General features: G+C 38.9%; 1 protein-coding gene, 1 non-coding gene and 2 pseudogenes across 2 annotated transcripts in view; all 4 read right to left on the reverse strand.

Moving 5' to 3' along the window:
- Window positions 1–24,444, reverse strand: part of PPM1E (protein phosphatase, Mg2+/Mn2+ dependent 1E) — a 196,518-nt gene extending 172,074 nt beyond the window's left edge. The window contains exon 1 of the mRNA XM_059997312.1: window positions 23,929–24,444. Within this exon, the coding sequence (XP_059853295.1) occupies window positions 23,929–24,371 (443 nt within the window). The 5' untranslated portion in view covers window positions 24,372–24,444. The remainder of the gene's footprint in view (window positions 1–23,928) is intronic.
- LOC132414306 (synaptosomal-associated protein 23 pseudogene) lies at window positions 6,353–7,617 on the reverse strand (annotated as a pseudogene).
- LOC132415260 (small ubiquitin-related modifier 2 pseudogene) lies at window positions 16,732–17,599 on the reverse strand (annotated as a pseudogene).
- Window positions 17,143–17,246, reverse strand: LOC132415606 (U6 spliceosomal RNA). Its single transcript, XR_009517328.1, has one exon. It is a non-coding gene; the product is annotated as a U6 spliceosomal RNA (small nuclear RNA).
- Window positions 24,445–24,733: the final 289 nt, after the last annotated feature.

The following is a 24,733-nucleotide window of genomic DNA, read 5'->3' on the forward strand; positions in this document are numbered from 1 at the left end:
GCGCTCTGCAACCCACAAGCCACAACTACTGAGCCTGCGTGCCACAACTGCTGAAGCCCATGTGCCTAGAGCCCATGCTCCACAAGAGAAGCCACCACGATGAGAAGCCCGCACACCACAATGAAGAGCAGTCCCCACCCACCACAACTAAAGAAAGCCAACACGCAGCAACAAAGACCCAATGCAGCCAAAAATAAATAAATATAGTTTTTAAAAAATCTGTTAAGTGTTCCAATAGCTTCTGAAAATTAAAATTACTGGACCTGGGACTTCCCTGGTGGTGCAGTGGTTAAGAAACCACCTGCCACTGCAGGGACACGGGTTCAACCCCTGGTCCGGAAAGATCCCACATGCCACGGAGCAACTAAGCCCGTGTGCCACAACTACTGAGTCTGCACTCTAGAGCCCGTGAGCCACAATTACTGAGCCCACATGCCACAACTACTGAAGCCCACACACTCTAGGGCCCGTGTGCCACAACTACTGAGCCCACTTGCTGCAACTACTGAAGCTCGCACGCCTAGAGCCCATGCTCTTCAACAAGGAAAGCCACCTAAATAAGAAGCCTGTGCACCGCAACAAAGAGTAGCCCCTACTCACCTCAAATAGAGAAAGCCCGTGCACAGCAATGAAGACCCAACGTAGCCAAAAAATAAAACAAATAAAATTTTAAAAATAAATTAAATTAATAAAATAAACTTACTGGACTTTCACTTGTGTCAATCAGATTGCCAACTAATTTTAAGTAAGAAATCTTGATATTACTACGTAAAATCAGTAAAAGTAAGAATAGCATTAAGACCATTCAAAAAAGATGATGTTTAGATATACGCTGAATTTGTTTAAAATTTTTACTTGGAAACATTTGCCAATTATTATTACTATTGCTGGAAAATGCTCCTGATAGTGACTAAGACAAAGTCAAGTTACGTGCTAGTTAAAAAAAATAATAACATTATTGCAGAGTGGTTAAGAGTGCTGACTCTGAAGCTACTCTGTAGGGGTTCATATCCTAGCCACTTACCAGCTATGTGAACTTGGACAAATTTCTTTCTCAATACCTTAGCTTCCTTATCTGCAAAGTGTGGTTGATAACACTGCCTGCTTCATTTGGTTGTTGTGAGAATTAAATGAATTAATATATACATAGTATCTGGACTAGTTCTCTACATTATAAGCACTTTTTAAGCACTTCTTATCTTTATTACTACTATAAGAACAGCTTAAGTTCATAAAACAATTTATATATATTTTTTTTAATTTATTTTTGGCTGTGTTGGGTCTTCGTTGCTGCGCATGAGCTTTCTCTAGTTGTGACGAGCGGGAGCTACTCTTCGTTGAGGTGCTCAGGCTTCTCATTGTGGTGGTTTCCCTTGTTGCAAAGCACGGGCTCTAGGCGCACAGGCTTCAGTAGTTGTGGCTCGCAGCCTCTAGAGTGCAGGCTCAGTAGTTGTGGTGTATGGGCTTAGCTGCTCCACAGCACATGGGATCTTCCCAGACTAGGGATTGAACCTGTGTCACCTGCACTGGCAGGCGGATTGGATTCTTAACCACTACACCACCAGGGAAGCCCAACAATTTATATTTTAGAAATAAAAGAACTACCTGGATGATGAAGATCTATACTGGAGTTGCTTGCTACAGCTTATCCCAGCCCTTATCAATTTAAACAATACATAAGTCAAGATAGTTGACATTCTATCAACAATTTCATATTTTTAAAAGTCACAGATAAAAACATTCACAGACAAGTAAATCTAAAATACAACGTGTTGTTAAAGATAAGGAGAAGCATATATGGTTAAATGGTATCTAACCACACTATTTCTTACAATAAAACTATGAGTCACAAACTATATTATAGGAAATCATGCCTTAAAAGACATCTATGCATACAGCAATACAAGAACGTGCCAATAAGAATGTTCAAAGCATCTTTTCTTAGTCTTTAGTTATAAAACCATGGTGTTTTACTTCAAATGCATTCAAAGAAAATGGTCATCAATATTCTAAATTATTTACATCTAAATATGCTTTTTAAGATTAAAGTTCCAGAATACTGAACACTGATCTTTCCTGACATACAGAAAAACTTCACTGAAAATATCTTCCTGTTCAGTTCTTTCTTCTTATATTTTCATCTTACATGCTATGTACAAAATGCTACCGTTTTTTAATATAAATTTATTTATTTATTTATTGGCTGTGTTGGGTCTTCTTTGCTGCACGCGGGCTTTCTCTAGTTGCAGCAAGTGGGGGCTACTCTTCGTTGTGGTGTGCAGGCTTCTCATTGCGGTGGCTTCTCTTGTTGCAGAGCACGGGCTCTAGGCACGCGGGCTTCAGTAGTTGTGGTTCATGGGCTCTAGAGCACAGGCTCAGTAGTTGTGGTGCACAGGCTTAGTTCCTCTGCGACATGTGGGATCTTCCTGGACCAGGGATCGAACCCGTGTCTCCTGCATTGACAGGCGGATTCTTAACCACTGCGCCACCAGGGAAGTCTCGCTACTTTACTTATTTATTTATTTTTTAATTGAAGTATAGTTTGTTTACAATGTTGGGCCAATCTCTGCTGTATAGCAAGGTGACTCACTTATACACATATATACATTCTTTTTTAATATTCTTTTCCATTATGGTTTATACTTTATTATTTTTAGCATTAAGCACATCTGCAATTCAATGTAAATTCAATTTTAATTTGGATTCTTGCCTTCTCCCTAAGGCAGTGGGTTCTCAAACTTTAGTGTACATCATAATTATCTAGTGTTTTTACTCAAAACAAGATTACTGGAAACCATAGAAATTCTCATTCAGTAGGTGTGGGCAGAAGCACAGGAACTTGCATTTTGAACAACACATTCCAGGTGATCCTGAAGTCAGTAATTAATGTCCAACACTTTCAGAAACACTGCCCTAATGATTTAGCTTATGATAGGGATGCTATGCTTTAATTCATTAACTATTAGCTCAATGCCTTATACGTACAAAGCTTAGTGCCGGGGGTCAAACATGAAGGTACATACAGTTTAAATGAGGAGATGAGACATGCATAGAAATGACATTATAAAAAGGAAGGAATTATTGGATGTATTTTTAAAAGATACAGATAAAATGCTGGGAAGTTCAGGAGAGGGAATAATTACTTCCAGCTGATCTCAGGGAAATTCTTCTACTAGAAGACAGCATTTGAAATGAATGTTGAAGACTATCTCTTTGGATTGTAAAGATGGAGAAAACAAACTAATAATCATATCACTGAATGTTGAATGTGTCTAATGATAAACATCACTCCTTCAAACTCAGAAAAACCACTCCCTACCTCCTAGATTTTATATGTTGATTTCTATCCGGGTCATGGTCTTGCGTTGTCCTGTATATCCACCTAGCAGCTTGATGTGCATCTATCTCTCCAAACATGTCCTTGAAAGGATCTGCTTTAGTACTTTTAGTACATTTATCCCCTGAAAGATAAGGTCATACAGGGGATACTGCTACAGAGAAACATACTTAGCCTTTCTTAAATCTTTAGGAAGTAAACAGAATTTAGCATAGTTGAATTGAGAACACTTTAGGCAGTCTTCAGTTCTAAAATCTCCACAGTTTGGCATCAGGTAGTATGATGAGAGAAATGATCAGAAAAAGAGAGAGAGAGAGAGAGTGAGAGAGAGATTTTACAATTTAGAAACCACTGTTCTAAAAGCCAAATAAAACAAATTAGAGGACAAAAGAGCATAAAGTTCTTCTCTTTCCTGATTATGTGGCATTTTGTTAACATTAGTGGCATTTCTATGACTTGTAGTTTTAAAAATTCCAATATCATCCCAGAGATGCAGTGAATAGAGTCTACAGTGCCCAATATTGACTGAATAAATGAATTAATGAATGATTTGGGGGTTATTTCTCCAGTTTTTTTTTTTTGCAGGTCTACTCTCCTTTATTCAGAGAAATAAGGGCTTACAAGCCCCATATGGGCTATGCTTTCTCATCTCTATGCCTTTGCACAAGTTAGTATCTCCGCTGGAAAGCTTTTCAGCTCCCTTTTCCTCTTGGCTAATTCCTATTTAGTCTTTTAAACTCAATTTAAGCATCCTCTTCCAGAACCTAATAGCCTACATTGGCACACCCACCTTACGGTCCCCATAAATCCTCTGCATCACTCTGTCTTAACTCTTACCAGTACAGGGAGGCAGCAAAATAAAAAGCTTTGGAGTCAGACACATCTGAGTTCAAATTCTGATTCTACCACTTACTGTGTGACCTTAGATGAGTTAACGAATGTTATTAAATATTAATTTCCTGATTTAAAAATAGAGAATAACAATGTAATGCGCTTAGTATATCACCTCCTACATATCAGAGTTAATAATAATTTTTATTGTACTCACATTGTACTGTACTTGCTGGTTAACTTGTCTGACTTTTTCTCTAAACCACACACTTCTTGAGGAAAGGAACCTGTATTTTATTCCGTATAAGCAGCATTTACCACAATGCTTAGCATATGGTAGACACTTAACTTTTTTTGATGACTAAATAATTACTCCCATTATAGTAAAATTAATCTGCCACTTGAAATCCTTTCTATAATGAGGTGAAAAACAAGTGAATAAGAAAACAAACGCCATTAACATTAGTTTCACGAAAGGACACTGTCTTTAACTCTAATCATATTCTTTTTAGGATTTACTACTAATTATACATATTACAAAATACCAAATAATTCAGTATCTTGCTTGAACATAGCTGATCATATATGCTTCATGAATTGAATTCCTATAATAACTTTTTCATGGTATACATTAACCACAAAATTACCAAGCCACACATAAGGCTATCTTTATGTAGACAGTCACTTAGAAAAGCTGTAGTAACATACAAGCAGCTTTCTAAAATCAAGGAAATTCTTAACATAGCAAAGCTTAATTAAAATCTCTTTCATAATCCTTGGGGAAATGAGAAGAAATTCAGTTTCATGGTTTGGTAATTTTGACCTATGTAGGAATATAAAAATTACTAATTACTTAATGTAATATTTAATGAACTTTTCCACTGTAATGTTTAATTGGTTTGAGTATTTATAAGGCCTCATTCTGAGAGAATGCTTTTATTTTATACTTGATTTTCAATGTATTTTGATCTTATACATATATATGTATTTTTTTTTTAGTTACAAAATTTAACTGTAAGGATCAAACAGTGGTTATTGGTCAAACCAGTCGACATTAATAGCTTTGAAGTGTGCAGGAGCTAGTTTTTAAATAAAGGTGACAAATACCAATCAGATTCTTATAACACTGTTCAGGATCTAAACAAATGTGATTCTGGAAGTTGAATACAAAAGGCTAAGAGAATCACAGTGCAATCATCAATAAGTAAACCAAAGACGTAATTTTCTGAATCATTTTTAGTTAAACAGAATAAATTCTAGTTTTAAAAACAGTTTAAAGCTACATAAAACTCAAAGCAATCTAACTATTTTCTACCTGAGATCAAAACAAGTTTCTTTTTTCCTATCCAAACATAATTCTTGGCATTGAGGTAAATCTGAATTCACGTGATGTACTTTGTCAAACTTTTCCAAAAAATTTTCAGCCCTGCTGTAGAGAGAAATTCTCATATTATATATACATATTTACATATTTTTTCTTCAAAGACTAATAAATTTATGAGGTTAATAGGCCTGTAATGGGACCATGATACTATTAATAATATGAAAATAAAAAGCCATTCATTTATACCATGTGTTCCTATATGGTGCAATATGAAATGGGATCATAGCATCTATGTACATAGATGAATCACCAGGAGTTCAGAAATTAAGCTCACTTTAAGAAAACTCATTCTATTCTTTTTTGAAGCAGAGGTTGCAAAGTTGTGATGTATAACAAAAATACTGTATATACAGGCTCCAAAACCAAGCATTGGCCTAAATTGGCAATAAATGCAACTTAAATAGAAATTAAACCCAACTACATCTTCACTGTGGTTATGCAACTTTTGGCTTTAGGGTCTGCAGGTTTTACTGAGGTAACAACTTCTTATCTCTTGCCTTTCCTCCTTGTGCCTGCCCCCACTGCCTTTTACATGACTGCCTTTGGCAATGCTTCCAAATTGTGAAAGCAGGAGAACCTGCTAAGTAAATGGAGAGAATGAAAAATAACACTATACATGATGTATGAAAACCAACCTAAGAGTATGGACCAAGAAAGAAAATACTAGAAGGAAAACTAAGCAGCAGCCTACCCTCAAGGGAAAAAGAGAAAATAAAAGAATAGGGGGGCTGTTATTCCTAGATCTTCTTCCACATCATCTCCCGATTAGAAGAGTGTGGAACCAAAATTTCAAACTCTGGAAAGGTAATGGCTTTGAAGGAGGAGCTAGGGAGGTGAATAAATGATAAAGTACAGCAGTAGCTTTAGCTGTCAATGCGTTTCTTTGCTCTGGCATTGGCATTGTCAATACGATCTTTGTTGGTGTCAGCCTTTTCTGTGATCCGTTCTATTTGTCGATTTTGAGCCTCAATCTCATTGCCTAAGTCCAGGGCCATGTTTTTTAGATTTCCTAGGATACTGCCCACTTGAGTCAGGTTCTCTTCTATTTCGTCTTCCCTGGCATCATTTGTTATACATTTAATGTATCAGCTGCTGGCCGCTGCTGTGGTTGCTTGCTGAGGCTGACCATTTGTCACTCGGCCTGGCTTCTTAGATAGTACATTGCTAGTAGAGTTGTCTCCAACATTTCCCCATGTTGCCTTATAGGCTTTACTAGACTCAAAAGTTCTTTGTCCTATTACATGGACATAGACAAAAGCCACAGCACTTGTTTAGTTCTGTTAAAGTCTTCTCTGCTTCTCTCATGTCTTTGTTTATTTGGTCCATGCCTTCTTCTTTGCATTTTAGTTGTTCCCCTTGTTCATCCGGCATAGTGATAGTTTTGATTCCTGCATCCTGAGACTCAGTGGCTCAACCCAGGATTCTCCTTGTACTTTCCAGAGACTCATCAGTAACCTGGTTAGCCCTCAGCTGAATTTCTTCTGCTAACAGATTATCCATGATGAATTAAAACTCTTGATAGGTGCAGAAACTGAAATGTGGATATTCAAGCAGTTCCGGCCACTCCTCTCCGGCCGCAGCAGCTCGGACACCCGCAAGCCAGACACCCAGCTGCGCTCCAGCTGCACCCTTTTTGCGCCTGCACTCGCCGGACCTGCGCACTTCTTCAATATATTTGTACAGACCTACATTAGAAGGTGATATCACTTGTCCTATTTCCTCCTCTCCTTGAGAGTCAAGGATAGTTTTACTTTAATATCATGTATATGTTGAACATAAACTGGATATTTTAATATATAAAATGGAATTCTGACTAAAGGACAGTCTTTATTTTGAGCCACTCTTGAGTGCATTATGCAAAGAAATAATGATTTTACAACAATAATGATTCCAAAACTCTGTTACAGCATAAGGACCCAATGATGGGAATACACTTCTAGAATATAAGTGATCACTGCTTTAATCTATAATCCACTGCTTATTAATGACCAGTATGTATTTTACTGGCTTCTAAAAGATAACATACTGAATATATGACATTAATATAGATTGCAAACTAATTGAACAAAAGAATACTTCTCTTTATACTTAATTTAAAAAAATTTTTAAGGATTTCTTTCCAAGAAACAGTGCGTTGAGTAGATGGCTATTATATTAGGCATTAAAAATCTATAGAAAATAGGTGTCTTTGGCTACTTCAACAATTAATACCGAAGTTAAAAAATCGAAATAGGGCTTCCCTGGTGGCGCAGTGGTTGGGAGTCCGCCTGCCGATGCAGGGGACATGGGTTCGTGCCCCAGTCCGGGAGGGTCCCACATGCCACGGAGCGGCTGGGCCCGTGAGCCATGGCCACTGGGCCTGCGCGTCCGGAGCCTGTGCTCTGCAACGGGAGAGGCCACAGCAGTGAGAGGCCCGCGTACCGCAAAAAAAAAAAAAAAAAAAAAAAATCGAAATAGATTACAGGATTAGTCAAGTACAAAATGGAAAAAAATAATCTCCAGGCACCTTATGAGCTATATACCAAGTTGTGAACTTTCTGTTAGTCTACTGTTTAAAGAATTTCTGGATTTCAATTGTGTTTTCAATAAGCAGCATGAATTTTTAGTTTTTTCTTGTCTTTCATGAGAGGCCAGAGTTCAGAAAAATACTTGATGCAAAAACCTTAGCATGTTCTTTATTTATAGTTAATACTATAGCACTTTATGGTTGAAGATAGTAAAAATCCAACCACCCTCTCTCCCTCAAAAGGTAGGTTAGTTACAGTTAGCCAAGAAAGTGATGTTCCATGAGGAAGAAATAGCATCTACAAAGGCAGAGAGGCAAGAAATAATTTGATATCTTTAGAGAAAATTCAATTATGTCAGAAAACCCAGGGAGCCTAGATTAGAGGGAAAAGAGACTAACGGCAGGCACATTAGTTAGGAGGCTACCAAAGTAATCAAGGAAAGAAATAAGAGCCTAAACTCAGAAATGGCAGTGCTCAAAATTCAAACAATTGAACTGCATCTTCACTGTGATTTTTCCCTATAGAAACATGTTTCTAACATAGCATGAAAGTTATAAAATGAACTTTATAGCTATAACCCCTGGAATCAGTCTGCCTGGGTTCATGTCCTAGTGACACCACTGATGGTGGAAACTTGAGTTCTTTAAACTTTCTGTGCCTTGGCCTTCACATCTGCAAAATGGGCTAATAATAGAAACTAACATCAAACAGTTTTTTCAAGGATTAATTGAGGTATTAAATATAAAACAGTGCCTAAGCAAGCTCTCAATAAATGTAGTAGCAACAAAAGAAACAGGAGCAGCTTACAACTACTAGCTCTACAATTATTATTTCAGGTGCAGAGGTGTAAACCTCTGGTTCACACTGCTAACCAAGTCTTATAGAAAGATATTTATGATTAGAGACTACCCTGGTAAAGGGTATTTAAATGCAAAGTTGTATTTATCTGCCTTAAAAAACTGAAAATTATTTTTAGATGCACAGTTAACTTTCCATATGACCTTGAAAAACTGAAAATATTTATGTTCCTCTGATTGTATAAGTAGACTGTGAATAATACAAGTCTCCTTCTAAGTAATATATGAGATTACTTATAAGCTGCCTAAACCAAGACTATATGAACTAATAAATATTCAGTGTTGCCAGAAATCAAATTCCAAAACTTCAGAGGTCATTCCTATTGCAAAAGCAGTGACAGCCTGATTTAATGACTATCACCTCTCATATTTATGTGATAACTTGTTAGGTTCAATGAAGAACATGTTTAGAGCATGATTCTTGCCCTCTAGAGTTTTAGCCTAAGAAAGACTTTTACATACCACACACCTCAAAGCCAATTTTATAAATAATATATATATATCAACTTAAAAGCATTACATTTTTGTTGCTTATTTTTATATGCAAATGTGAAAACTGGCTGTAGCACAATATACTTCTCAAGAAACAAGCTTATTAAAAACTGGTTTTTATTTTAGTTTTTGTTTTTAGATTCACAAAGTAGAAAAATGTGAATAAATATCAAAGATCAGAGGCTGTGCCTTGTGGTAGAAGCAGGTCAAATGCTTCAAATCTATAAAAGACAAAAACTGTAATGTTTCTGTAGGAATCTTATAATTCATTATGAAATCAAGTCACCAGGAAAAAACTTATCTTTGCTATTTCTAACCCAGCAGATTAGTCTTTTGGTTCTTTTTTTTTTTAATTCATTTTTTTTAATTGAAGTATAGTTGATTTACAGTGTTGTGTTAAAGCCTTTTGGTTCTTTTTCTTTGATGACTTAAACTAAGATAGGAAGTAATGGACTGGTTTTCCTCCGAGCTATACACCAGAAGGTAAAATCTTAAGTGAAAATACACACAAGGAATTAAGAATACTCTCAACCTTTTAACTAGCTCATTACTCTCTACAAAGTATTATTATGCTTCAAAATTGTCATTGTTCACAATATTCTCAAAGAATTTACATAAGACTACTCTTCTAAGCCCACAAAAATTTTCATTTACAAAATTGTGGAGTGTTAATCAGTAATAAAAACTGCAGGGCTTCCCTGGTGGCGCAGTGGTTGAGAGTCCGCCTGCCGATGCAGGGGACACAGGTTCGTGCCCCGGTCCAGGAAGATCCCACATGCCGCGGAGCGGCTAGGCCCGTGAGCGATGGCCACTGAGCCTGCGCGTCCGGAGCCTGTTATCCGCAAGGGGAGAGGCCACAACAGTGAGAGGCCCGCGTACCGCAAAAAAAAAAAAAAACCTGCAAACATATTTCTGCCACTAGTTGAAAATGTTAATACATACCAACAATAACATAAAACAGGAAGCCACGTTCCTCCACCATTCAGAGTAGAGCAAAGGAAGAAAATAATAACAAAGAGAAAGAAGGTAATGAGAATAGGCCTATAAAAATCTAGAAAGGAAACAACCTGGACCGAGCAGAGAAAAAGTTGAAGATTCATTCATTTATTCAATAAATATTTAATGAGTGCCTACTATGTGCCAGGACCTGTACTAGGTGCTGGATACACGAAGGTAAACAAAACATTCTTTATCTGTTGCCCTCAGTGTGGTACAGAGACATCAAATAACTAACACATGAATACATATATGTATAAATTATAAGTGGATATAGAGAAAAAGGATACCATGGAAACCAAAAACCAAGACTTAATTTAGACCATAGGTAAAGAAACACCTCTATGAGAAAGAGATATTTAAGATAAGACCTAATGGTTGAGTTGGACAGTTGTAGAGAAGGGGGCAAGGTGCTTGGGCAAACAAAACAAAAATACAGAGTCCCTGAGGCAGGACACAGCATGGCAGTTTCTGGGAATTAAATCAAGACCACTGTGACTAAAGCATAGTGGCTGAGCAAGGTGAGACCCAGATAACTGTTATACGGAAAACTGACTGAAGGGAGGGAAACGTGGAAAAAGCAATAGCAGTTAGGAGTACTGCTACAGCCAGCCAAGAGGTGATGGAAGCTTGGACCACACTGTTGGGAGTAGAGACAAAAAGAAACGGGAAAAGTATTTTTCTTTCATTTAGAAGTGAAATTAAAAGACCTCTAAACAAAATAATTAAAATGTTCTTCCATCTTCTTTCTCTACTGTAGCACAAAGAATTACTAAAATGGTCTCCCAAAGATGCTCACTAAAATCTGTGAATACTAATTTGACATCACTCCTGTGATTGTGTTATACTATATGGCAAGTTGATCTTAAGAGAGGGAGATTATCTCGGTGGACCTGATCTAATCACATGAGCCCTTACAAGCATAGAGCTTTCTCTGACTGATAGCAGGGGAAGCCAGAGAGACTGAAGCATGAGGAAGCATGTGCCACTGCTGGTATGAAGACAGAGAGGGTCATATGAGAAGGAAAGTGGGTGGTTTCTATCAATAGATAATCAGCCCACCTCGTCACCACCCCACAGCCAGCAAGGAAATGGGAACCTCAGATCTATAACAAAGATCTAGACTGTTAACAACCTGAATGGGCTGGGAAGTGGAGTCTTCTCCTGAGTCTCCAGATAAGAGCCCAGCCTGGCCAACACTTTGACTTCAGCCTTGACTCGAGACCTTAAGCAGAGAACCCAGCTGAACATTAACAGACTTCTGACCTACAAAACTGTAAGATAGTAAATGGATGTTGTTTTAAGCCACTAAGTTTCAGTAGCATGTTACACAGCAATAGAAAACTACCACACTATAAACTATGTGAGGAGAAATTAACAATTCGATAATCTAAATCTAAATCATATTATTCTCCAGACTTCCCTGGCAGTCCAGTGGTTATTAGGACTCTGCATTTCCACTGCAGGAGGCATGGGTTCGATCCCTGGTCACAGAACTAAGATTCTGCATGCCATACAGCATGGCCAAAATAAATAACTAAAAGCTCTTATATATGTCTGTGTGTGTGTGTGTGTGTGTGTGTATAGTTCTCTAGTCATAGGAAGAAATCTAGGAAAAACAAATTCAGCTTGCTATTTCTCTAAAGGCTAGATAAATATGAATTGGGTGGAGTGAGCATCCATTTAAATATGAGTTTGAGGGACTTCCCTGGTGGCACAGTGAATAAGACTCCGCGCCCCCAGTGCAGGAGGCCTGGGTTCAATCCTTGCTCAGGGAACTAGATCTCACATGCATGCCACAACTAAGATTTGCATACCTCAACTAAGTAGCCAGTGAGCTGCAACTAAGGAGCCCTGGAGCTGCAACTAAGGAGGCTGCCTGCTGCAACTAAGACCCGGGGCAACCAAATAAATAAATAAATATTAAATAAATAAATGAATATGACTTTGAAATTAAATGTCAGATATGTGTTACAGAATTAAAGTTTTTGTTATTATATCTAAACCTGTGCCATTCAATATGGTAGCCACTAGCCGCAAGTGGCTACTGATATTTTAAATGTGATATTCCAATTGAGATCTGCTTTACGTGTAAGATACAAACAGGATTCTGAAAACTGCTATAAAAAATGAAAAATATCTCAATAATATTTTAATACTGATCACATGTTTAAATGATAACATATTTAGATACACTGGGTTAAATAAAATAAATTATTAAATTAAATTCACTTTCCATTTTTAAAATGTGGTTAATAGAAAATTTTAAGTTATATATGTGGCTCAATTATGTTTCTATTAGACAGCACTGGTCTAGACTTTTAGGCAAGTGTCCTCCAAAATGCCCTAAACCAAGACCCCAGTCACCTATAAGTATTCTCCTCTTTCCAACAGAGTTCAGTGGCATTAATGGCACACAGCTGTGTAGAAATACAAGCCAAGCAGTACTGCAGTTCAAATATTAGTGAGAACATGGAGAAACCAGACCTCTCATACAGTGCTGTTGGACAAAGTTATCTGTCAGTATCTAACAAAGTAAAAGTGTATGTAACTTCAACCTGACAATTCCATTTCTAGGTATATACTCAAGAAATCTATGAACACATGCACAAGGAGACATGTCCAAACTGTAGAATTATTTGTAAAGCAGAGAATACCAGCTATCCACCAAAGTTATGTGGTTTTTTTCTACATAGTATGAAGTTGTTTCTTAACTGCCAAGCCAGTGACTACATTTCCCAGTCTTGTTTGCTGGGAACTGTGGGCCCTAGGTAGTGTCACGTGACTGGAATTCTAATCAATGGAAAGTGAACAAAATTATATATGCCACTTCCAAGGACTGGCCCCTAAAAACCTCCAATACCATTCTCCATTCTTATGTTTGCTGGATGTATTTTGATGCCTAGAGCAACCCTGGAAACCACAAATTGAAGACGACAGACTCTCTATTAGCCTGAGTCCCTTAATCACTCCATAGAACACAGCACCTTCTCCATTGAAGGTACTCTATGAGCAAGAAATAAACTAACATTATGTTAAGCTTTTGAGATTTCAGGATTTACCCACTAGAGCAGCTATTTTTAACCATTATAGTGCATAACATGCAAAAATTAGAAACAACTCAACTGTCCATCAATAGGAAATTGGATAGATAAAATACACTCATATAGAATGCTATATAGTAGCTAAAATGAAAAAACTATATCTATGTGTATCAATATGAATAAATCTTTTTTAAAAAGGTCAGTCTCAAGATAGCTACTTATGAAAACAAAAACAAAAAAAGCCCACCATATACTGACCATACAAATATGTGTGTGAAGGATACATTCCCCAAACTCCCAGATTACCTCTGGAAAGAAAGAAAGGGGAATGGGTTCATAGAAGACAGTGACAACAAAGTCTTCAATTCCTTATGAAATGTTTTATTTCCTTAAAATAATCTTAAACAACTTGTTGAAACGGAATGGTGGGTATATGGATATTTTTATTATTTTCTGTTATTTTCTAAATGTTTAAATCATTTCATAACACCAATAATCTTTTTCTTATATATAGCTGCTTAGAGAGTAAACTAGTAAAACCTTGTTAGAAGACACTTAAAAACTATGTACCAAAAGCCTTAAATATGTGAAAATATTTAATGTAATCCCAACACTATATACTATATATAAATACACTCTAAGAAAACCAAAGGTATGCTCAAAGGATGACCATCAAAATATTCTTAAAGCAACCAAAAATTTGTAACACCTAAAATGTTTAATAGAATTGTGATCAAATTACTGTGTATTCATTTAAAAATTACACAGAATATAAATAATGGGAGGTAGGGTGAGATGTGTGAAGATATAGATGAAAAAAGATTGGCCACAAATTGATCATTGCTGAGGTTGGGTGGTAAGGACACTATTTTTTATATACTTTAAATTTCCTATAATAAAAAGTTTTAAAAATATGAGAATCGCAAAATTTACTAAGTTTTTTAAAAAGCAGTTTAAAGTAGTAAGAATAATATCTTATTTTTAATCTCTTCGCTCATTCATTGGATCAGCAAATATTTATTGTGTGTTGTATATGTCCCTGTCATTACTGACCTAGGGATGTGATGGCAAACATGTAGCTTATAATCTAATGCAACTGTCTCCAAACACTTGCTCAAGCACTCTATCAAAAAAATTTGGAGGAACCATAAACAAGACGAAAAGACAACCCTCAGAATGAGAGAAAATATTTGCAAATGAAGCAACTGACAAAGGATTAATCTCTAAAATTTACAAGCAGCTCATGCAGCTCAATATCAAGAAAACAAACAACCCAATCCAAAAATGGGCAGAAGACCTAAATAGACACTTCTCCAAAGAAGATATACAGATTGCTAACGGACACATGAAAGGATGCTCAACATCACTAATCACTAGAGAAATGCAACTCAAAACTACAGTGAGGTAACACCTCACACCAGTCAGAATGTCCATCATCAAAAAATCTAGAAACAATAAATGCTGGAGAGGGGGCGGAGAAAAGGGAACCCTCTTGCACTGTTGGTGGGAATGTAAATTGATACAGCCACTATGGAGAACAGTATGGAGGTTCCTTAAAAAACTAAAAATAGAACTACCATACGACCCAGCAATCCCACTACTGGGCATATACCCTGAGAAAACGATAACTCAAAAAGAGTCATGGGGCTTCCCTGGTGGCGCAGTGGTTGAGAGTCCGCCTGCCGACGCAGGGGACACGGGTTCGTGCCCCGGTCCGGGAAGATCCCACATGCCGCGGAGCGGCCGAGTCCGTGAGCCATGGCCGCTGAGCCTGCACGTCCGGAGCCTGTGCTCCGCAACGGGAGAGGCCACAACAGTGAGAGAGAGGCCCGTGTACCGCAAAAAAAAAAAAAAGTCATGTACCACAGTGTTCATTGCAGCTCTGTTTACGATAGCCAGGACATGAAAACAACCTAAGTGTCATCGACAGATGAATGGATAAAGAAGATGTGGCACATATATACAATGGAATATTACTCATTCATAAAAAGAAATGAAATTGAGTTATTTGTAGTGAGGTGGATGGACCTAGAGTCTGTCATACAGAGTAAAGTAAGTCAGAAAGAGAAAACAAATACCGTATGCTAACACATATATATGGAATCTAAAAAAAAAAAAAAAAATGGTTCTAAAGAACCTAGGGGCAGGACAGGAATAAAGACACAGACTTAGAGAATGGATCTGAGGACACAGGGAGGGGGAAGGGTAAGCTGGGACGAAGTGAGAGAGTGGCACTGACATATATACACTACCAAATGTAAAACAGATAGCTAGTGGGAAGCAGCCGCATAGCACAGGGAGATCAGCTCGGTGTTTTGTGACCACCTAGAGGGGTGGGATAGGGAGGGTGGGAGGGAGACGCAAGAGGGAGGAGATATGGGGATATATGCATATGTATAGCTGATTCACTTTGTTATACAGCAGAAACTAATAAAACAATGTAAAGCAATTAGACTCCAATAAAGATGTTAAAAAAAAAAAAGAAAAAAAAAATTTGGAGCATCATGAATACCCCCACCCCAAATGTAGATACACATTTCTCATGTGTGTATATATAAATACAAATTCCATACATACACATCCATGCATACATACCACTCTCACCAGCAATATATTAGTATTTCTTTGAGTAAGCTGTGTTCCACATAATCTACTTAATAGTTCCATTTTTGTGGATTTCTCATCAAATATAATCACCTTTAAAAAAATCTAATATAAGTAAAGATGGGAGAAATATAGGCTCTTAAGTTTTGTTCCTTTTTACATTTGCATTACAAATATTATGTTCAACCCATGATTTCTTTGCAGGAATCTTTTTTTTTCATTTTAAACAAGAAGTTTATTTAAACTTGACTTGAAGGGAAAACTACCTAGGATTCATTTCTTTTAGAGTAATTTATCCCTACTTAAAGACAGATTGTAACATGTAACATGTAACAGCTACATACAAAGAAGCTGTAAAATTGTCCTTTGTTTTACAATGATAAATGAAAACATTAAAATTCTCCAATCGAACAAGGTATGCAAGAATTTTTATGTTGTTCTTTTTTTGTTAAACAGTGAGAGCAAAATAACTTACTGGAATATAAAGATAAGAGCTGATGAGCATGCCACTAATGGAGAAAAGGGGGTATCTTCACAGAACCAGTATTTTTCCCCATTCCATCTCCATCTGATGTCGATCAAAACATACCATTGGCCATTTACTTTAAAAAAATGCAATATGCTTGTACACCGTCTACTTTATGTACAATAAAGGAATGGAGAAGGGGAAAATGAAAGAATAGAGAAACTATGTAGCAGGAGTCAGGATGTGATGGAACCCAATTGCGGTTTTCTAATTGAGAATGTCTTCTTGGTCTGGAGGAACAATTCTGGAGTAAAGTAGCAGGTTCCCTTTTTAGTAGACACCTCCTGTCTGCTGCTGGAACACATCTATTGTATCTTCATCCTCCATTTTCAACTGCGCAGGTGTGTCTGTTTCACTGATTGGCTGCCCATCAAATCGGAATCTGATCTGCCTCATTGACAAACCCTGTTGTTCACAATAGGCTCTCATTAGTTTACTAAGTGGTGTATGCCTCTTAATCTTAAACTGCACCACAGAAGCATCCTGCCTCATCAAATTATTATGATCGTTGTTGTCAGTCTTGACTCCTTCCTTGGGCTTTTCGTCAGCCATGGCGAGCAACAGTCTCCTCAGGAATGCTTCACGAATTTGCGTGTCATCTTTGTGCAGGGCCATGCTAATCTTCTGTATCCTTCCAATTTCAGTATATGTGCTGTCAAAGCGAGCACTTTGCAGGAATCTTTAAAGTCAACTGTCTATTTTGTAAGGGCTAATTTTGTTAAAACCAGTAAATATAATCAATGAATCAATTTAATGAGAGCAGGTAAACTGAAATAATTCATAATGTTCTGAAAATTGGAGTAAGGGTGCCACTGTCAACTCTTCTAAGCTAAGAAACTTGCACTTCATCAGGATACCTCATTTACCATGTCTGACATGAAGTCAGTTGTCGTACAGAACAAGCTGCCAACCTCAATCAATATATCAAGTATTACAAGCACCTAACTTCATTATTTTTTTTTGGCCACACCGTGTGTCTTGCAGGATATCTTAGTTCCCCCACCAGGGACTCAACCCAGGCCACGGCAGTGAAAGTACTGAGTCCTAACCACTGGTCAGCCAGGGAATTCCCTTAAGTTCATATTTTGTATACAAGGAAAAAGATTTTAATATTTTATTCCTTCACTGAAATGGATTATTTTGGGTACACCTTATTTTGAAGACCATTAGTCAAGTAAAAGATATATAAATATTCGTGGACAAAAAAATAATAAACAAGTGCTACAAAAGGAGTAAGCACTGGGTATTCTGTAAGAGGATGTGGAAGAGACACCTAACTCATTTTGAGTGTTAGGTTGGTGAACAAAGGAAGTGACGTTAGATGGAAACCTAAAGAATGGGTAAGAGATTGGACTGGGTGAGGTGAGGGTGGGATAGCATGGTAGATCAAGAAGAAGGAATAGTATGTTATGTCCAAAGGTGCAGAGGTAAGAGCAAACACAACACATTCAAACTAATATATTAATAGTCTAAAACAGCTGAAGTGTAGCTTCTAGAGGTGGGATGGACTGGGTGGATAGTGATTCAGGGATGAGGCTGATAAGATTATAAAGCTTTGTTTGGATTTTATCTGGAGGGCAATGGAGAAATAGGTGATGAAGGTGTACAGTAAATAATTGGCTTTGCCCAAAGAGAGGTCTGGCCTTTCTCCTCAGCTCCTGGGAGTAACCTCTAAATCCCTATTTCTAAAGTAATAGGATTGTCTGTGTTATTCAGGTGGGCCCCTTGGATCACATGGTATCAGCCTGAGGGGAGACTGGAAACTAAGTTCAACCATGTGAGCAATCAATCAGTAAGTCCCAATAAAAACTCTGGACACTGCAGCTCAGGTGAGCTTCTTGGGTTGGCAATACTCCATGAGAGAGAAACACATTGCTGAGGACAATGGAAGCTTCACATTTGAAACCCTTCTAGATAGCACCTCATGCATCCCTTCCTTTGGCTGGTTCTAATTTGTATCTTTTCCTTATAATGAACCATAATCCATTAATATAATAGCTTTCAGCGAGTTCTTTCTAGTGAATTATCAAATCTGGAGGTGTTTTTGAGAAACCCCAAACTTACAGTCAGTGTCAGAAGTGAGGGTGGTCTTGTGTGGACTCTTCCCTCTAAGTTTGTATTTAGACCCTAACTCCTTGCAAACTTCTGCCTCAGGCAGACCTGGCTTTCTGGAGGACTGTGCCTTTGACCTCACAGTTTGGCTAACTCCACGGAAAGAGTAAAAATGTTTAAGCAGTGGGTGATAATTAGTCAATCTACATAATCTAGACTCTAGAGGAATCACTTTGGCTACACTGGGGAGAATATATTGGAGAAGAGTAAGACTGGGAAGAGATGACAATAACAGTGGGGATGGTGAAGGACATATTTATGAGATATTTATAAGGCAAAATTTGACTGAATGTGAGGGTGAGAGAAGGAGAAATCAGGGATGAACCGACCAAAAAGAGAATTAGGTTTTAGTTTTGTCTTCTGCAGGGGGGAGAGAGGGAGTTGGAGGATTAAATTCAGTTTTGGACAGTTTGAGAAGATACTTAGACATCTAGATAGAGCCATTCAATTAGCAGTCAAAGCAGGGACGGAGACAGTCAGGAGCCATTAGCATAACTACAATAACCAAAATCATGGGAGAGATTGATGTTGACTATAGACAAATAAGTCAACCGCACTTGAAAAAGCCAAGGACCAGGACTTCCCTGGTGGCGCAGTAGATAAGACTCCGCGCTCCCAATGCAGGGGGCCGGGGTTCCATCCTTGGTCAGGGAACTAGACCCCACATGCATGCCACAACCAAGAGTTCACATGCCACAACTAAGGTGCCTGCATGCTGCAACTAAGGAGCCCACTTGCCACAACTAAGGAGCTGGCAAGCTGCAACTAAGGAGCCCAAGTGCCACAACTAAGGAGCCCGCCTGCTGCAAATAAGAGCCAGTGCAACCAAATACATAAATATTTTTTTTAAAAAAAAAGAAAGAAAGAAAAGACCAAGGACCAAATACCAATATAAAAGGGTTAGGCAGAGTATTAAAAGCTCACAGAGAAGTGGCAGCCTGAGAGGTAGAAGAAAAACCTGAAAAGTATGGCTTACACTGAATGGTTGGTATTTATTTTCTTCTTTTTGCTACTTCTTACTACCTTTTAATAAGAAAAAAAGGTACTCTAAATGAGTAGCATAACTTGCATCCATGTATTTTTCCATATATATACACAGACAAAGCTTAATGGTTTTCTAACCTATCTCAAAGTCATTAATGAGTCACATAACTCAATATAACTGAATTATTAGTATCTATAAACAATGATTTTCTTTTCCAAGCCATTTTTAAAGTGCCCACCCTCATTACTACTGTAAACCTTCTGTATGTACTTAACTTTGTCAGGCTGCTGGGACATCTGTCTCCCCCCTTGAGAAGTCCAACCCAGACTAAATGAATAACTGAGGAAAAAACTGCTCTAAAAACGTAATGACATATAGCTCTAATAAAGGCTTCAGAGTATTTGTTTCTTCTGGGTTAAAACAAATAGATTTATCCCCAGTAAAATATAGAGAAACAGAATACAGTATTGACCCACGTAGCCTAGCCAAGGTTATTCATATCTGCTACAAGATCAGCTGTAAATTTTATTGGCAAATTATTTCAAAGCTATAAAATATCTCACCTCCACCTTTTCAAAGAGATTCATTAACCTCAGAAATCCTAATATTATATCATTAGAAAGTATTTATTTTAATCTCTTGGGGGGCATTTTAGTTTAAAGGAGTAAAGGAGATAATTTTTATACTAACAGCTAAAGGTTCCAAATCATTGGAATATTTTATTGACAAGTAATAGACTAATTCAGTGATACAGTTCTAAAGTATTGCATGAATTTATTATTGATTCTTAAGGTTTAATTAGTTGAAACAAAATTGTTTAAATGGTCCTTTAAAAAAAGTATTTAGGGGGGCTCCCTGGTGTCGCAGTGGTTAAGAATCTGCCTGCCAGTGCAGGGGACACAGGTTCGAGCCCTGGTCTGGGAAGATCCCATATGCCACAGAGCAAGGAAGGCCGTGTGCCACAATTACTGAGCCTGCGCTCTAGAGCCCGCGGCCCACAACTACTGAAGCCTGCGCACCTAGAGCCCGTGCGCCTAGAGCCCGTGCTCTACAACAAGAGAAGCCACCGCATGAGAAGCCCGCGCATCACAACGAAGAGTAGCCCCGGCTCACAGCAACTAGAGAAAGCCCAGGCAGAGCAACAAAGACCCAACGCAGCCAAAAATAAATAAATTAAATAAATTTTTTTAAAAAAAGTACTTATAGTCCACAACAGACATCTTTCTCATCCAAGGGGATTTTTACCATTTTGAATTATTTTTCTTTCAAAATGTTACATGTTTATATCTAGCAGAGAAATATCTAAGTACATATTTCCTATTTTGAAGGCTAACGGCAAAATTCTATCCCAAACACTGAAAAACTTTTAAGTTGCTAATTATAACCATATTTTGTCCATTCAAACCTTGATCCTTTACTTATCTAAGTAACTGCTTATCTCAAGCTAATCCTAAACTTTGTGTTTACCAAAATGAAGAATGATAAATATATCTGTTCTTATTCTAAAAACTCTGAGAGAAGCAAAATAGTGAGAAAAACATTCACTATATTTTTAAAAGTAAAATTTCAGCCAGTGTATACATAAACAGTATTGAGAAGGTAAGCACCCTTTTTTTCTTCAGCGAACCTCAGTCTGTTTAGCAGTTTCATACTGTATATTTCTAAAATACTAACAGAAAAAAACACGCTAGAAACTTATGAAACTGTTATTATACGCAGTGTTATTTTCTTCTTACATTAGTCCCAACTGTGAAATTGGTGAATATATATTTCAGGTAACTTCATTTAAGAATTTTACCACTATTTGACAAGCATGACAGAGCTTTTAAAGAATATTAAGAATTCCCAAAATAAACAGAGTGGGTATTTGAGAAAATATTTTGGGAAAAAAAAATCTTCACCTCCAAATTAGCAATTCCAACATATCCCTAATCAGAATTATTTCAAAGTATTTCCTAGGAAATTTGACAACCCAACATTTCAAATATGTCGGAGAGTTCTGAGGTTCAGAGATTATGGAAATGTTGGAATCATTTGTACATAATTTGTCATTTCTGAATCTGGATCCTCAGTTCTCTCATCTGTAAAATAAAGCGAACAGGAAAATGATCTATCTCTCCAATGTTCCAGTCTCGATTCTTGTGGCTAAGTGATATGATTTTCCTTTATAAATAATAAAATAAAAAATAAAAGCATTAAAAGTATGTGTTTTTAAACTGTGAGACTTTGGGGTTTGTTTGTTTGTTTTTAATCTGTTAAGGACCTTGAAGATACTTTACATAAACAAGCCAGCCATTTTATATCTGAATAAAAATAGGTTAATAGCTTCTGCACAAAACAGTATATATGATGAAATCTCTGATTTAAGGTGAAATAATGTTTTCCAACTTTAATTTTGCTAGTTTTACTTCAAATCTAAACTTCTGTTCTCAATCAGATGGCCATTTTATAATTTAAATACTTTTCTAGTTTATACGTGTATTGAAAATCTTGCTTCCTTTCCATGTGGAAAAACACACATCTACTTACCATCATCTTTTATATAGATTTCATTTTTTAAAAAACTTTGGCACATGTTCAAAGTTGTTCTAAAGTAATGACTCTTTTTTTAAAAATGGACCTTCTCTAATATTTAAATGTGTGTTTCTTTAATTCTGCAACTGCATTTGTAAAGGTAAGAACTGTCAAAATAGAATTAGTCTGATGCTGAGATACACCCTTCCACTTTGGTAAACGTTTCCGTTTTATTTTAAGCAGGAAGTCTTAAGTGTCTTTATATAGTATTAAAAATGACATTTCATACGCCTTTTTCTATGATACTTTACAAACACTAGGAAGAAATACTCTAAGATGTTAATACTGTTTATATCTGGGTAGTGGTATTACATGCCATTTTATCTTTTACATTTCCCCAAAAGCATTATTACTTTGGTAACCAGATAGTATTTTAAAATTAAATTTTAAATAGAGTGTAAAGTGTGGGACATCAACACAGTTCACTTCTACAGCAGACATTTAAATACTTTTTCCCTACTGACAAGCCTCTGTTTTAACAGGAAGAGTGATTTGATCAGGTGTCTGTTAGGTTGGATAAAGACAAAACATTTACTTTCCAGGTCCTTCTCTTAATCTAAGTTTTTGAGAAGATCCAAGAAGTGAATTTAACTGCAATGAATCTTGCAGTAGTAAACTTTCTGAGGGGTACAGAGTAACACCTTTCATTACAACTATCAGCAGAATAGGGAAAGACTCCCCAGGTTTACCAGTGTTCTCGGAAACTTGTTCGTATTCTCCTTTGTCATTATTTCAGAACAATTCCATTTAGAAAGAAAAGCAATTGTAAACTTTCTATTTCAAGCCCATAAAAACTGGGATGAAACGAAAAGCCTTGACCTTTCTATTTTAGACTTTCATCTGTGTAGCTAAGCCACCTGCTTTCTCTCCCCTACCCCATCTACTTAATGGACTGAAAATACTGCACCTAATTGCAATTTTATCAAACCAGCCAGAGTTTTCCATTTTAACGAATTACAACTGTCTTTCACCTGAAGGCTCGCATGTAAAATTTTGCTCACTCGTCCCTCCCAATTCCTTCCCACCTCCCTCAACTGTAAGTTATCAAATGTCGTTAGACGAAGATACTAGGCTTCCATGTATTAAGCCATCTATACTTTCAACACCGAGAGCCCGACAGAAAATCTACTCCAGTCTCTCCTCCTGTGGATCTGGGGCTGGGATTATCATCTTTGTTGCGGTTACGCAGGAAGCACCTAGCAGCTCTGCCTAGAAAGGAGTCCCGTCTCTCCGCCGCCAAACAACACGGGACTCAGGCTGGGAACAGGCAGACCCGGGTGGGAAGAAACCTCCAGGAGGAAGAAGAGAGCTGGGAAGAGGGAGCTCTCAAGACTGGAAGGAAGGACCTTGCAAGGCACGAAGGGTAAAGGGTGTGTGAAGTGGAGCAAGAAGTGGGCGGCAGGGGAGAAGCGGGAAGCAGGGGACGGCGCCCGGCGGAAGGGCGCGGGGGGCGGCTCCCGGGCCGGGTAGGAGGCGCGGGGGCCGCGGCTGGCGTGGGCAGCTCGCAGACAACAGCCCAAGTCCGAGCAGCGGGGGCGCTTTCAACCGCGCCAGGCGCCAGCGTTGGGGGGGGGGGGCATGAAGAGCGGAAAGAGCAGTTTGAGGGGCCGAGGGAGTCGCGTCGAGGCCGGCGAGGCGGGGACAGCGGGCCCACCCCCAACCAAGCCCCGCTACTTAACTATTTGTAGAGCTGCTGCAGGCACAGGTCCAGGCTCTCGCCCTCCACCTCCTCGCGGGTGATGCGCTCCGACAGCGGCCGCGGGAGCGGGGGCAGCGGCGGCAGCTGGGGCTGCGGCGGCGGTGGCACGGCCGACTGCCCCCGGGCTGCCGCCGCCTCTTCCTCCTCGCCCTCCGCCGCCACCACCTCCTCCTCGGGCTCGGGGTCTTGCTCCTGCTCTTGCTCCCCCTCCTCCGTCGCGGCTACAGTGGCCGCCTCCTCCCCGGGTTCCTCAACCGAAGCCTCGGGCGCCTCAGCCGCTACCAGTTCGGGCTCGGGCTCGGGCTCCGACTCGGGTTCGGGTTCCGGCTCGGGCTCGCCGCCGCCGCACGGTCCGCGAAACTCGCCCAAGAATAGCTCCAGGAAGCGCCGGTAAGTTTTCTCCTCGGGGCTGCAGCCGGCCATCGCTGCTCATGCCCCGGAGCCGACCGGGAAGTGGGTGGGGGAAGCCCAGGAAGGGGAGGGGGCTGCTCGCGAGCCTCGGGATCCTGCAAGGGCGGTTAACTGCCGCACCGGCACGAGCGATCAGCACTAGGTTCCTCGGAGAGGGCTCCCGCAGGCGTGCGCGTCGCCGAGCCCGGACGTGCGCGGCCCGGGGGCGGGGGCGGAGCGCGCTGCCCCTCTCTGGTCTGGAGGGAAAGTTGGTCGCGGGCGCGCGCGCGGGGTCCAGCGACGGCCCACCCTCTAGCCCTACGAAGAGCTCAGCCCACGCTGCCTAGAGACTGTCGCCATGGCAACCGGCTCTAATTAAGAATTTCAGGTTCCCT

The sequence above is a fragment of the Delphinus delphis genome, chromosome 19 (assembly GCF_949987515.2).
Source record: "Delphinus delphis chromosome 19, mDelDel1.2, whole genome shotgun sequence".
Taxonomy (NCBI): Eukaryota; Metazoa; Chordata; class Mammalia; order Artiodactyla; family Delphinidae; genus Delphinus; species Delphinus delphis.